The 16,358-nt window shown below is 46.3% G+C and overlaps 1 protein-coding gene across 3 annotated transcripts in view; it reads right to left on the minus strand.

Moving 5' to 3' along the window:
* Positions 1-6,644: 6,644 nt before the first annotated feature.
* The window catches only part of FLT3LG (fms related receptor tyrosine kinase 3 ligand), a 176,480-nt gene continuing 166,766 nt past the window's right edge, over positions 6,645-16,358 (minus strand). For all 3 annotated transcript variants that reach the window (XM_088449722.1, XM_088449721.1, XM_088449723.1), the window contains exons 8-9: positions 11,051-11,114; positions 6,645-7,539 (exon numbers count right to left, since the gene is read on the minus strand). In XM_088449722.1, coding sequence (XP_088305848.1) covers positions 11,097-11,114 — 18 coding nt within the window. In that variant the 3' untranslated portion in view covers positions 6,645-7,539; positions 11,051-11,096. The remainder of the gene's footprint in view (positions 7,540-11,050; positions 11,115-16,358) is intronic.

The following is a 16,358-nucleotide window of genomic DNA, read 5'->3' on the forward strand; positions in this document are numbered from 1 at the left end:
AGCATTGAATAGATGCTGCAGATTGTTATGGCACTTGATGCTCCAGGAGCTCCAGGTCTCATAACCTGGAGTTTGTTACACATAGAGGTTGCCAAGATGGATTTTCCTCTCTACAGCATCTCCACCTGCATCTGCAGCCGGTTATATTCATGCTCAAGTTCTGTCAGGCCTGGAGGAGCATGGGAGTGCAGGTAGCTGTAGGAGAAGGGAATTACCAAACCAAATGGAGTGCTGTCAGGTGACCCCAGCTCGTTGGCTACATATGAAGAAGGGAGTTCAGTCCCAAAATACTTTTTCCTTAAATATAAAAAAACACCAACTTAACAAGCAGTACAGACTTAGGGCCTGATTCAGAGCCGTTCGCTATTTGCGGTCGTTCGTTCAAAAACAAGGGGTGGCTATTCAAATGATCCGTTCGCAAATTGCAGTCTGTTCACACCTCTAAGTCTGAACGAGCGAGCAAAACATACGCTAGTTTAGTTGTTAAAAACGCCCCCTGGCCGCTCGCACCATACGTCATGTCCGCTATTTATTAGATTAATCGAGTACATCGACCAGCGTATGAACTGCTCGCTATTCTTGTGGTTGGTTTTTGCTACCACAATCTTGCGAGCAGTTCTGGCTATAAAATAACCCAGTGACGTGGTCAATGACGCTGCTGTATTAATTATGCACACCCATAAAACGCCCGTTTTGACCTTTAAGCACGCCTGCGTTCTGATCTCCACTCCCCGTTTTCAAGCACCTTCCCCTGTTACCACCCACATACGCCTCATTCTGTCACTCAAAATAGCAGGCCCTCGCTATATTGCGTACCAACGATTTTCGGCCGCACTGACTGGTTCGCGCATGCGTACTAAAAACCGTACGCATGCGCAGATGTGCGAACATTGCTCGGAACGAGCGTACTGCCGCTAGCGAGTGGCTCTGAATGAGGGCCTTAGTGTAAATAATGTTTAACATATGTGCAAATGTATAGGGAGTACTTAGATCAAACAATGAAAAGTAAACTCACATATACACACACACATATATACTAGGGGTGAGCGGGTTCGGATTTCTGAAATCCGAACCCTCCCGAGCCCCCCCGATCCGAGTCCGATCCGAATCAGGCTCGACTTTTCCTGCCTGACTCGGATCTGAAATCAAGGCAAAACGTCATCATCCCGCCTTCCGAGTCTCGCGGGTTTTGGATCCTATATAAGGTACCCGCGTCGGCGCCATTTTCTCACTCGGCTGTGGACAGTGAAGAGGGAGGGTGGGAGTTAGGGCTGTGTAGTGTAGTGTAGTGTAGTGCTGCTGTTGTCCACTACTTCAAAGTCCATAGGGGCTGGCTGTGTTGTGCTGTGCTGCTGTTGTTAATAGGGGCTGTGTCCACTACTTCAAAGTCCATAGGGGCTGGCTGGACTGTGTTGTGCAGTCAGTTCTCCATAGGGGCTGTGTCCACTCCAAAGTCCTGTGCAGTGTCCCAGTCCTAAAGGGGTGCTGTAGTGTTGTCCAGGGGGTGCTCTGTCCATCAGGGGTGCTCCCCCCAAGTGCTAAAAAAATAATATATTTTCTGTGTTTGTGAATTGTGTGCGCAGTAGCCGCACGTGCATCAACAAAGTAGTGCCAAGCGTGCGCCTGTGTCATAAGTAAAGGGCCGGCTGGCTTGACCGTTAAGGGTGCTGTAACCCCCGAAAGTACACTCCAGTCCAAACCAAAAAAAAATTATTTTCTGTGTTTGTGAATTGTGTGCGCAGTAGCCGCACGTGCATCAACAAAGTAGTGCCAAGCGTGCGCCTGTGTCATAAGTAAAGGGCCGGCTGGCTAGACCGTTAAAGGGTGCTGTAACCCCCGAAAGTACACTCCAGTCCAAACCAAAAAAAAAATTATTTTCTGTGTTTGTGAATTGTGTGCGCAGTAGCCGCACGTGCATCAACAAAGTAGTGCCAAGCATGCGCCTGTGTCATAAGTAAAGGGCCGGCTGGCTTGACCGTTAAAGGGTTCTGTAACCCCCAAAGTACACTCCAAACCAAAAAAATATATATTTTCTGTGTTTGTGACTTGTGTGCACTGTGGCTGCACGTGCATCAACAAAGGAGCAGCGCCAAGCGTGCGCCTGTGTCCCATAAGTAAAGAGCCGGCTGGCTCATTTCTTAAAGGGTGGTGTAACCCACAAAGTGCACTACTCTCCAGCAAAAATAAAAAAATATTTTCTGTGTTTGTGTGCGCTTTAGCCGCACGTATATATATCAATATAACATAAATGGAGGACCAAACTTTCTCCGATAAAAATAAAATAGGGAAAGATCAAGAACCACTTCCTCCTAGTGCTGTTGCTGCTGCTGGGAGTTGTTCATCATCCCAGAGAGGAAGTAGGAACATCACTACTTTTACTAAACAATTGACCCTCCAACAGTCCCTAGCGATGAGGATGAAGTCCGACACCTGCATCCTCAAAGCAGCAGCGACAAGCGTGCGTCTGTCTGTTAAAGGGTGGTGACACCCTCAAAATGTGCTACACAAACAATTAAAATATTGTTCTTTTTTTTTCTGTCTTTGTGAATTGTGTGGGCTGTAGCCGCACCTGCATCCTTAAAGCAGCAGCGACAAGCGTGCGTCTGTCTGTTAAAGGGTGGTGACACCCTCACAGTGTGCTACACAAACAATTAAAATATTGTTCTTTTTTTTCGGTCTTTGTGAAATGTGTGGGCTGTAGCCGCACCTGCATCCTTAAAGCAGCAGCGACAAGCGTGCGTCTGTCTGTTAAAGGGTGGTGACACCCTCAAAGTGTGCTACACAAACAATAAAAATATTCTTCTTTTTTCTGTCTTTGTGAATTGTGTGGGCTGTAGCCGCACCTGCATCCTTAAAGCAGCAGCGACAAGCGTGCGTCTGTCTGTTAAAGGGTGGTGACACCCTCAAAGTGTGCTACACAAACAATTAAAATATTGTTCTTTTTTTTTCGGTCTTTGTGAAATGTGTGGGCTGTAGCCGCACCTGCATCCTTAAAGCAGCAGCGACAAGCGTGCGTCTGTCTGTTAAAGGGTGGTGACACCCTCAAAGTGTGCTACACAAACAATAAAAATATTCTTCTTCTTTTTTCTGTCTTTGTGAATTGTGTGGGCTGTAGCCGCACTTGCATCCTCAAAGCAGCAGCGACAAGCGTGCGTCTGTCTGTTAAAGGGTGGTGTAACCCTCAAAGTGTGCTCCACAAACAATAAAAATATTCATTTTTTTTTTCTGTCTTTGTGAATTGTGTGGGCTGTAGCCGCACTTGAATCCTCAAAGCAGCAGCGACAAGCGTGCGTCTGTCTGTTAAAGGATTACATCGGTGACAGCATCCAAGTAGGCATGTCAGACAGTCCGTACCTGTACTGGCAGGAAAAAGAAGCAATTTGGAGGTCCCTGTACAAACTGGCTCTATTTTACCTGAGTTGCCACCCCTCCAGTGTGTACTCCGAAAGAGTGTTTAGTGCAGCGGGGAACCTTGTCAGCGAAAGGCGTAGGAGGTTGCTTCCACAAAATGTGGAGAAGATGATGTTCATAAAATGAATTATCAACTCTTCCAGGGAGACCAGCCTCCAGAACGTACAGAGGGACCTGTGGTTCCAGCAGGGATGAATTAATACTCTGTGAGGATGAGGATGTACACACTGAAGAGGGTGAGGAATCGGTGGATGAGGAGGATGAGGATGACATCTTGCCTCCGTAGAGCCAGTTTGTGCAGGGACAGATAAATTGCCAGCTTGTTTTGTGGGGGCCCAAACGAACCAATCATTTCAGCCACAGTTGTGTGGCAGACCCTGGCGCTGAAATGATTGGTTTGTTAAAGTGTGCATGTCCTGTTTATACAACATAAGGGTGGGTGGGAGGGCCCAAGGACAATTCCATCTTGCACCTCTTTTTTTTCTTTGCATTATGTACAGTTTGGGGCCTAGTTTTTCAATGCCATCCTGTCTGCCACTGCAGTTTCACGCCTAGATGGGTCACGTGTTTGTGCCGCCCACTCGTGTCGCTTAGCATAGTCATCCAGCTACCTCGGTGCAACCTTTTGGACATAAAAACACTATTGTGAGGTGTGAGGTATTCAGAATAGACTGGAAATGAGTGGAAATTAAGGTTATTGAGGTTAATAATAGCATAGGAGCAGAAAAACCTACAAATTCTGTGATTTTAGCTGTTTTTATGCTTTTTTTCAAAAAAATACAGATCCAAAACACAAAACCCAGAACCCAAAACACGGAAGGGTGGTTTTGGCAAAACCAATCCAGATCCAAAACACGAAGAAAGATCCAGATCCAAAACCAAAACACAAAACACGAAAAGTGGCCAGTGCACACCCCTAATATATACACACACACATACACACACACACATATATATATATATATATATATATACACACACACACACACATATATATATATATATTTATATATGTATGTATATATACACACATACACGTCTATATGTATATATATATATACACACTTAAATACTGCACAGTGCTCCTTACTACAGTACATCCAGTAGTTATACAGTTAGCTAGGAACACAGTAGATCTAGGGTGTAATTATGGCAAATCTTGTATTACAAAGAGAATCACATAATATTGAATACGTAAGTTCGCAAACATGATGGTAAGCGAGGGTAGCAATATATATGGGTAGAAGAAAATGAGCGCTGTTATATATTATTCCTATTCTGTGCTAATGCTTAACCACTTAACTGACATAAAAACAGAAATTTACATTTAAAAAAAAAAATGAATTAAGTTTAAAATATATTTTAAAGATATATTTATGTTTTGCACCCCCACTAACCCCCGTGTCCATAGGTCCCCACTGTAATTTAATTTCCCACCCACCATCAAAAATAGCACCCCCCAGTGTTAAAAGACCCCAGCAATATCAACCCCCACCCCCCTAGTGGAAATTTGCCCCCCGCCCTCACCCCGAGGTACAATGGGTCCCCAGTTTAGTCCTCCCTCCCCTCCCCATGTGTCACTATATATGTAAAAGAAAAAAATTCTATATATCCCCAAGTCAAAAAAAAAAAATGAATGAGCAGTATAACCCCCTCCACCCCAGTGCCAAAATATACCCCCCCCCGTAAGGCACCACTGCCGCATGGCCTATCCCCGCCCCCTTTCCTTGTCAGAGTGCAGTGCAGGGGGGACTGGTCATCAGTTCCCGCCCCCTTTCCTTGTCAGAGTGCAGTGCAGGGGGGACTGGTCATCAGTCCCCACCCTGCTGCATACGCAGAGATGAGCATATTTGTGCTCGGAGGGGAACTATGTTTCCCTCCTTGCACTTTCACTTCAGGTGCATGTGCCTCAGACCGCTGTTCATACGGCATTCTGGGGCGCAATTGCGGCAGTGATGTTGGCGGTCACAGACTTCCGCATCACTGCAGGGGGATCTGGGGAGTCAGAGGAGATCCGCTCTTCATTTGTGCAGAACAGATCTCCTCTGCAGAAGCCAGGGGACAGAGCAGCTAGCGTGGTCACACGGGATGCCGCCTTGCCAGATGAAGCCCTTCTTGCTCCGTTGCACATCACATGTGACCATGCCAGTTAAGTGGTTAATTCATTTTGTGCATTAGTCCAATATCATACCTCCCAATTATCCCAATTTATTAACCTCAAAGTTCACATTGGTGTTGGGCTTATTTCTTCCCATTTTAGCACTTTAAAATGCTAAGACATAGCTTAAAATAGGGTATTTAGCATCTAAAAATGGTAGATAAAGCACCCAGACAAAGGCATTAATGGTCTGATGAGGTAAATAAATATAAAAAATGACCCTTGGTCCTACAAGGGAGCCGCATATTGTGTGTGGCGATGGATTATAAAATCAGAAGAGTTAAAACACCTTAAGCAAAAGTTTAACTTATGGCTGATTCGTAAAGCTGGCAATTAATACTCACTGCATTCTGTCTGATAAAATATATTTAAATGATATAAGAGAGACTGCCATGATTAGTAGGACAGTATGTGACCTCTTTGAGCTGTGTTCTGTCAGGAACTTCCTGATCCCACTGTGATAAATACTTAGCATAATAGAGTATGTACAAGTATTCTTGCATCTGATGAAATCACTGCTCACAGTGAAGAAACGCATCAGAAAACAGGTCTGTTTGCTTAGAGACTTCCAATTTGTCCTAGCAAGTCTGATACTGAAACGTATTATCAACTACACAGGCGCTGAGTCCTCTCCTACTGGTATTTAATACAGTTGAAAGCACCTACCGGTCCATCCCACACATATCTGCAGGTGACACTCTAATATAAGCCTTTGGATACAACTTTTCAATCTGGATACATCAGTATTAAATTATACATAAACCTTTAAATATATACTACGGGACTTTAATCCTTCTGCAGCTCCTTTCTTTAATTCTCTCTATGAAGTGTTTTGCCTTTTAACTTTGTCTTTTGCTGAAGTGAAGTCTTACCTTGGTATATGCTTGTTATCTGTATTAGAAAATTACATATTTTATATATAAACTTTTTGATTATCTCTGTACCTTCCAGATTTCTGGTCTACGTTGGTTTAATGGCTGAACATATTTACTATCATTTGTTAGGTTCCAGTTTGCACTTCTGTTTTAAAATAATTTTATTAACTAACAATATAGGGAAAATTCATTAGGTGAGGACAAGTGCGGACATTTAGATAGAAATTACTAGGTAGAATAGAACATTGGTAACACAAAGACACAGTCACTGATTCTATAAAATATGGCGATGGCAATTACATAAGATCAATAATAATATCATATTATCAACATTCAAGACAAAAATGTTAAACAAGATGTGCAAATTTTGCCCTGTGTTTCCCCCATAATTGAAGAAGAAAAAAAGAAAATATCACTGGCATTAAATATATAAGCAAACCATCTCAATCTATTTCACATTTGGCATGAGTTCATGGGCCTAGGATAATGTTGCTGTTTGAAGTGCTGTAAGGCTTTGCAGTCTTTTTTCCCTTTGTACGAGTGGAGCAAGAAATTATGTTTTATAGCAGAGAAAACGCGGCTCAGGATAACATAAAATGTTTGTTTTGTTTCGTATCCATGAAAAATCAAACATGTGAGCAAGCTGCTTGAATAATCGCAACTGATTATTTCAGATGATATTTTCAAATGTGTATTCTAGATACCTGGGCTTAATTCTTTCAGTTCTTTAAACTGTTTTTGCTCTTAGAAGTTATTAGTTCATTTGCTCAATTTCCTATTTTCTAGCCAAACCTTCAAACTTTCCATGTGCAGTGGATGTTGTCTTGTAGTAAATTATGTCGGTCCTATGTATTCTGCATAGATGCATCTACTTAGAGAAATGTGGTCTTGCCACTAGTCTTCCGAATGTAGTGTGTCTTGCTAAATTGTTGTCCAACCCTACGTGTAAGAAGTAAGACGCGTTTCATGCAATACTAAGCACAGTCACGGCTCAAGGAAAAAGTGTTTGGTAAGAAAACTCATGAGGCTCCAATTATGTTATAGAACAGACGAGGGAAATCTGTAAACACGACATCTATTATTGAAGGAAAACACCTGAAAAGTAAAAGACATACATTAGATGGTAGTATAATAATAATAACAACACACACAAACACACACACACACACACACACATATAAGGCAAAACATTACAAGCATAAAGGTTTACATACAACAACCTTATGTCATCTTACAATATCCCCAGACGCAGACATTTTTAATTCCAATTAGTACATTTTCAAATAAACTGGGACAAAACTCACAGCGTGTGTGACCTAAAATGATTTATAATTAATACATTCCAAATGGATATGATCTTGATTTTGGTTGGCGGTAAATCTGGGCTGATGCCAAGTTCAACAGAATTTGAATTGTACTCAACTGTCACCTATTGGAGGCCTAGTTTGGGTACCAGTCATCATCAGCAGTGGGCACTTGTACCAGCCTATACTTAGTGCAAGGGATAGGCCTGGAAATTGGCTTATGTCCAACTCTGCCTGGCCCTCCTATTTGTAGGTTCACTGTACAGCCCGGTAACACCCCTTCAGTCGTAAGTGGAGACGTGACTGAAATGTGTACCCGCACTTGCATACGTGCGGCTTCGGCACTGGTGCACTGCAAATACATGCAACCCTCCATTCATTTAGCCCATTCTCCAATTAACTGGACCTGTCCACGGGGCGGACTCACGGGTGAGGCCTGTGTGGAAACAGAGATACAGACATGTTCTCATACATCTAGCCTCAATTACGCCATGTGGCGTGAGTGAGGCGCCAGGTCTTATGCGAGTCTGCTAGCGCCGAGCGTCTTTTTCACCCAAAAAAGCGTCTTAGTCGTAATGCAATGCGACTAGGACGCATCAGGAGACTGCACCGATTAAGTTGATATGCAACACTTGCATATCTGTGTGCGACTGGGAACTGTCAATGAAGCACAACGGAACTTGGCGTGGAAAAAAGTCGCGGCCGCAGCATCGTAGCACGTCTTATACGGCTTCAGACTCGCAGTCGCACACAGATATACAAGTGTCACATATCAAATGTATCAGTGCAGCCTAGTCGCATCACATTTGAACTATGGCGCATTTTTGGGGGAAAAAGACACAAAAAATGTGCTCGGTGAAAGCGGGACCTGGCGCGCCGAGAGGGGCTGTTTGGCATGACTGCAGCAACCATGTATGAGGGCACATCTGTAATTTGTGATACTGAGAAGAACATGCAGCACTAGTAAAATTCAGGCAACCGGAAACCCCCCCTACCCCACCCCTGCGTTTGCCTATGGATGATGTGATAAGCCAAGCCACACACTGGTGTGTGCATTAGTTTGAGGTAACAAGCATTAACATGTAAGCTAGAGTAAATATTTGTAAAGATGATTGTGCTTATGGCTCATAGGGGGAGATGTATCAAACCTTCTAAAGCGGACAAATAGAGAAGTTACCCAAAAGCAGCCAATCAGCTTCTAGCTGTTATGTACAGTATCTAGTACAGTCTATAAAATGACAGCGAGAAGCTGATTGCTTGCTCTCAGAGACATTTCTACTTGTCCTCTTTAGAATATTTAATGAATCTCCCCCATAGTTAAGAGACATGGGGGCTTATGTAACAGCTTGCGGCTCCCAGCCGCTGCAGGAACTCCCTTCCCGTATTTTTAAAGTGGCAATCATTTTAAAGGTAAAACCAACCCGGTTTTGCCTTTAAAACGATTGCCGCTTTAAACATACAGAAAGACTTGCAGGAGTTTCCCGCAGGGGCTGCAAGTCGCAAGCTATTACATAAGCCCCATAGCATCTAGACACATTGTAATGGACTAAACATGGAATAATGCCATAAAACCTTTCTGTAAAAAAAACAGGCACTCTCATTTCCCCAGCAATCTACTGTATTCCCCACACAAAGCCAGAAGACGAATGCACCTTATAACTATATGAATACTGTATGAACACTGAAGAGCCTATACATCAATGTCTTAGTCTCAGTAGTGTTTGCATGTTTTGTGAGTATTTAAGTGTCGGAGCCATTCTTTAATGTAGCAACCCAGGAAATATAATGGATATATGACACATGTCCCCATAAACTAGTATGGGGGCAACTATCCATCAAGCTTGGGGCTTCGGAACCTAACGCCATCTATAGATGGCTTTAACCCGCTGAACCCTGCTCCTTACTATAGGAAGGTTATCCAGATTGCAGAGGTGAGATCCATTAGAATCCTCCTGCTTCCCCTCAGGGGCGCCGATACGGGGGAGCAGGTACTAATTACCCCGGACTTGCTGGAAGAGCCCGGCGGGGGGCCTGAGTCCGGCACCGCTGCCCCTCCCTCTGCTGTGTGCTGGGCTGCACTGGGAGACTGCTCGTGGCTGCTAAAGCAGCAGCCGGAGCAGTCTCCTATGCCTATTGGGGGAGCGATCACACTGATCACGTCTCCCATTGGCTGTGCGCCGGGCTGAAGAGCACACAGCTGCCCCCTCCCCATTGCTGCGCTGCAAAAATTATTCTCTTTTTTTTTTTCTAAGGGGGTGTGGCACTCCTCCCGCTATTAGGTCACGCCCCCTGTCACCTGGGCAAGGCGCGGCTGTCAGCGGGCCTGCTTCCCCTGGACCCCTCAGTGCACGTGTTTGACCTAAGGCAGTGTAAACATTTGCCACCGGTATTAAAAGTGGTTCCGTAAGTAATTAATTGGTAGATTTGAATCCGTCTTCACAAGTCTTGGCGACCTAGATCCATCATTTGCTTGGGGCCATCGCACATAGGGCCTGATTCAGCATGAATCGCAGATGCGATCGCGGTTGCCATAGCTCACGCAGTTCTGTTGCGAAAATATGCTAAGGACTGCGATCGCACTGCAATCTCAGCACAACATAAGGACGTCCTTTTCCCTTTACTCACATCCGTAATACCTAGCAAGCCTGCGAGAACATCGGTACCATCGAGCACCATCGCAGCCTCATGCACACTGGCACAAGGTCAGACCTTACTCAGAAATCGCTATCCTTCCCGTACGCAGTGAGAGCTCAGGCTGTGTAGGGCATCTCAGTGGGTAATTTATGCACGCCCCTGTAACGGCGTTCAAACGCACTGGCACACCTGCGTTTCACCGACTACCACCCCCCCCCTCCCATCGCCACCCCTAAACGGTCACTTTCTGTCAATCTCTCTCTGCGATGGGTCTATGTAGTCCAATCGCAGTGGAGGGTTCGTGCAGGCACATTGTGATGCATACACATGCGCAGAACACAACAATCGGCCATCTGCGTGCGTAATCATCGCATCTGCGATCCTTGCTGAATCAGGCCCATAATGATAAACAGGCCCTTTAAACTGAAAGCTTTGCTTATCGCAAGCAGTCGGGAAAGACGTCACTATGCAGCAGCCGGGCAGATCTGGTTGGAAAGGATATCACATGATACGTCACGTCAATCATGTGCTGCCCTCTTTGCCCAGACATGCCTCCCGGCTTCACCGGGTGTGATAAATAATGCAATCACCCATGCAGAGAAAGAAATCATACTGATATCCAAGTAAATACCAATTGTGCTGTGCTAAGGAAATAATATAATACATACTTTTGTATAATATTGGCTCTCATCGGTTCTTCCATTTCTTCTTTACTCATGCGCCGGTTTCTTGCTATGGAAAAAGAATATAAAAACATATGTGACATATGATGCGTGTTTCAGGCTCTTACATGTAATAATGCAATAGGAGATGATTTAGGGGTGGCACTCAAGGCCTGATTCAGAGATGTATGCTAACCCGATTGTTAGTGCACATCTTCGATGGTGGGAGGACCGCATATGCGCAGCAGGTGTACTGCTCATGTGCAGCCCTCCGACTCGCTGTGTCTCCTAGCCGCAGCCTGATTGACGTTTAGGAGGCGGAGCGGGGGCGTTCCCTGGCAACGTTCCCGGTAAACGGGGGCGTGTCACCCCTGTTAACGGGAGGGACCAGGCCAGAGTCTGCGTGGGTGCACGCAGGCTTCCTGACCTCGGAAGCTGCAAGGACCCGGCCAGGCTGCGGGAAGCTTTAGCTCCCGCAGTCTGGCCGAAGGAACAATGGCAACAAGCGCGGACGATGGTCGCGATTGTTCCTATGGTGACCCCAGGCTGCGACCTGGGTCGCAGCGCTGGGATCACGCAAATGCAGCAAGGTGGTGTGTGACACCTCCTTCTGCATTTGCATTTTAAATGGACGGAGTCGCTTGTGTGCGGCTGTGAAATTCCGTCCAGCTCTGAATCCGACCCTCAGTCAGCGGTGGAAGCGATGTGATGTTTTCAGTCTGCGCATGCGTCCGAGTTGCTCTGCGCATGCATTGCAATGGTTATCATCAATGCAGAATTAATTTGGAGGCAGAGACAATTTTAGTGGGTGTTCCTGGGTGGTAATGGGGGTGGCTAGCTAGATGTGGGCGTGTCACCGCCAGCGACTGCATCTTGTTTCACAATGGCACTGGCACCGGTGGCTATGTTACGACGGACATTCTGAGCAAACATAGGGCTCCTCTAGTGTCCGTTGGTGCAACCAATGGTGTGACTTATTACAAAAAAGCGGGGGATTTGCAAATCAGCCTGTGGGCGTCTTTGTATGAATTCCACCGGCTGCGGTATTAGCATAAATATGCCTTCGTGGCTGCATTACCGTCCACCTCTGAATCAAGCCCTCAGTGGTTAGTAAGTAATGTTGCCTACTGAGAAATTTACGCTCACTTCTGACAAGCAAGCAATAATACAGTATACAATGCAAGCAATAATACAGTATACAAAGCAAGCAATGATACAGTATACAAAGCAAGCAATAATACAGTATACAAAGCAAACAATAATACAGTACACAAAGCAAGCAATGATACAGTATACAAAGCAAGCAATGATACAGTATACAAAGCAAGCAATGATACAGTATACAAAGCAAGCAATAATACAGTATACAAAGCAATGATACAGTATACAAAGCAAGCAATGATACAGTATACAAAGCAAGCAATAATACAGTATACAAAGCAAACAATAATACAGTATACAAAGCAAGCAATGATACCGTATACAAAGCAAGCAATAATACAGTATACATATCAAGCAATGATACCGTAGACAAGCAAGCAATAATACAGTATACAAAGCAAGCAATAATACAGTGTAAAGAAAGTAATGATACAGTATACAAGCAAGCAATAATACAGTATACAAAGCAAGCATTGATACAGTATACAAAGAAAGTACTAATACGGTATACAAAGCAAGCAATGATACAGTATACAATCAATGATACAGTATACAAGTAAGCTATTATGCAGTATACAAAGCAAGCAATTATACAGTATACAAAGCAGGTAATTATACAGTATATAAAGCAAGCAGTATTACAGTATACAAGCAAGCAGCAAACCATAAGCAGCTGTGGATCAGTAAAAGTATTCAAAGATTTGACGTACAATCTTTACGTTCTGCTCTTGTTCCTGCATATACAGTAATGAATAATACACTAGCCATCCGGCCTCCACCGCACTCCAAAGTATCAGCCAGCTCCAGCAGGGTGATTTCCAGCATAGAGTCCTACTGACATAGCGAGAACCAGCGCTTGTAGAGTATAGTAGTTGAGTACAAAAAACAGTAGCACCTTGACGGTATCGTGGTGTCGGCATACTGTTGCCAACAGTGATCTGGCACTAAGCAGGTATTAATAGGGTGCCAAAACATTGGCTCAGCTGGTCGCATGATCGGTGTTTACAGGAAGTAAGCCAGCACGGCCTAATGTGGCAAAATGTCAGCCTGCATGCATCTCACACTGTGAAGAGCTGGAGAATCACCCAGAGCAAACAAGAAAACGCTTATTACACCGGACCTGGTAAGTCTTAGCCGAGTTATGGTGTGTGGTCATAATTACGTAGAGAGCACAAAAGGAGAGAGGGTCCTGCTTGTAAGAGCTTACAGAAGAGCTAGTGGTCACATAGAGGGAGAGGGGAAGCATGGAGTCACTTTGGGTGGTGACACACAATCCCAAAAGGGTGTGGCCTCGTGTCTGAGAGGACATGTCCCCCAATGTGTGCTATTTTGGAGGCCCCAGCCTCTCCCAGCACAGTATAGATGACACACGCATGCACATCATCCATCACCACTGCGGAGCTGCTCATTGACACCATCCGATGGGGGGTGACACCAAAACAGCAGAACAGCTCTGCTAATTTGGTGTCACTGCCTCGGATGGTGTCAACCGGGTGAGTCCCTTGGATGCTCTGAACGGCTCTGCAGTAGCTCTACTGGCTTTGGGCTGCCGTTCAAGGCATCCTGCAAACCACATGCAGGTGCCGTGGGGTGACAATGGTGCCACATGCCAGGTCTTGTGCCCTGTGCGGTGGAACTGCTCGCATACCCCTATTTACAGCCCTGCAGCATGATGGAACAAGGTACGGCATTACAGAGATTGGGACCTGCACAGAAGAAATCCTCAAGACGGACATGGGAGGAGGTGATCGGGTTGGTAAAGAGGCGACAATCACCGGCAGAGGAAAGTGAGTAAAAGTGTGGAAATGAGGATGGAAATGAAGGGAGGAGAAGAGTGGCTGGGGTGTTTTAGGTAAGTGAGGGGAGCTTGAACTTTAAAACTCTGGGTGGCTCAGGAGGGAATCAGTATGAAATACCGCCGGCCCTGTGGCCGACACTTTGAATCCCGGCAGCGGAAGCCCGACAGCGCTGGAAATCCCGATCGTCCCTAAGGTAAGTATCTACTAACCTAACCCCCTAACCCTAACCCTCCTTAGGGGTGCCTAACCCTAACCTCTCCCCCAAGTGCCTAACCCTAATCCCCCCTCTAAGTGCCTAACCCCCTCCTTCCCCGCTGCCTAAACCTAAGTCCCCCGGGGGGGTGCCTAACCCTAAGTCCCCCCTGGGGGTGCCTAACCCAAACCCTCCCTCCCCCTAGCCTAACCCTAACCCTCCCGGGGGGGTGCCTAACCCTAAGTCCCCCCCGGGAGCCCTAAACCTAACCCTCCCCCCCGCGGCTGTCCGCTGGCAGCGCCCGGCATACCTTCGATCGGGATGCCAGGCGCCGGTCTCCCGGCGTCGGGTAAATGACAGGCGTCTAGATATGTAATTTATCCCACGCCGGGATAAAGCAATCGGGAAGCTGGCTGTCGGGATTAAGACAATCGGTTTCCCGATTGCATCCCGCTCAGGAGCCAGTGGAACCACAGGCAGAGAGGGACAGCATAGACAGCAGAGAATACCGTGTTTCCCCGATAATTAGACCTACCCCAAAAATAAGACCTATCCTTACTTTCGATGAATGGCCCAAAATAAGCCCTACCCCGAAAGTAAGACCTAATAAAATCAAAATTTTTCCCGGTCCCTGCACTACACTAATATGGCCCCAGCTTCGGCCCCCGCATGAAATACGGTACTAAATGAAAGAGCTGGAGGAGGCTGCCCCGCTCCTCCAGCAGCTTACAGTACCGTAGTCAGACTGCAAAACAAGCTTTCAATAAGGCTTGTTTTGGAGTCAGCGCGCGTGACGTCATGACGTCACGGCGCGCCTCTGAAGGTGGACATCGGAGGAGCCAGTGGATCGTGGAGGAAGGCACGACTCTGAAGGTGGACAACGGAGGAGCCGCGGATCGTGGAGGAAGGCGCGACTCTGAAGGTGGACATCGGAGGAGCCGCAGATCGTGGAGGAAGGAGCCGCCTCCGGATTCTTCTTATTGTAAAGGTAAGTGGGGAAATGGCTGCATTCAACAGGGAGAGGGACAGGCTGCATTCAACACCGGGGTGTGGGGGTGGGGGGCTGGAGAGGCACAGGCTGTATTCAGCAATGGGGGGGGGAGAGGCACAGGCTGCATTCAACAACAGGGGGGGGAGGGAGAGGCAGAGGCTGCATTCAACAACAGGGGGGGAGGGAGAGTCAGAGGCTGCATTCAATAACAGGGGGGGGAGGGAGAGGCAGAGGCTGTCAATGTTAAATAAAATAAGCCCTACCCCGAAAATAAGCCCTATGGTGTTTTTTAGACCAAAAAAAAAAATAAGACAGTGTCTTATTATCAGGGAAACACTGTATGAGGCTGGCACTGGAGCTAGGGGAGACTGATTTAGGGCAAGGTGGGAGATTGATAGACAACTGTAGTCTACTCTTCACTGGCCTAACAGAGTCATATTAAGGCCATGGATGATAACTGTACTGTAATAGCTTCCAATGTGAGAGGATCTGATCCGGGGGTGCTGGCTTCTGGAGGTAGCGCGGGTGCAGGTGAGTTCCTGTGAGTAGGTGGCAGGACTGCTAGCTGAGGATTGAGACTGGCAGCGCTTCCGCGCTGCAGAAAACTGGGCGCCGCCATCTTGCTTTCAGAAATGTGACCAGTTGAGCCAATCCAGTCACAGTATCTCCCTGGGAGTTCTAGCAACCAATCCTGCATTATCCTATGGGACTTAAGGGCTGTCTGGAAGTCCTTTAGTTGCCAGTGCAACGTTATTCACAGCGCAAGCTGTGAGCTAGTTCTCTGTGCTCCCTCTGTGTCAGAGCTGTATGCTGCAGTCCCATCTGTAGTCAGTCGTCCGCTCAGTTCTGTTCAGTTCCTGCTCATACCTCCTCTGAGTCCTGTCTACTGAGAGCACTACCCTGCTTGCCTACCTTGCTGGTGATCCTGCCATCCCCGGAGTTCTGGTGTCCCCTCCGATGTAACAGTCATTGAGTCTGATATACTCCTCATATTCTACAGTCTTCTACTATCAGGGCGTCTTCCATCATTATTTCTTGTTCATGAATAACACCCCTCTAAGGCCGGTTTCTTTCAATATCAAACAACTATTCTATGGTCATCACCTGACTCCACCCCGGGTCCAACTTCGAATCAAGCCGTGACAGACAGCAAAGGTCACACCTCATGCG

Source organism: Taudactylus pleione, unplaced genomic scaffold (assembly GCF_031769625.1).
Source record: "Taudactylus pleione unplaced genomic scaffold, aTauple2 ptg000494l, whole genome shotgun sequence".
NCBI classification, from domain to species: domain Eukaryota; kingdom Metazoa; phylum Chordata; class Amphibia; order Anura; family Myobatrachidae; genus Taudactylus; species Taudactylus pleione.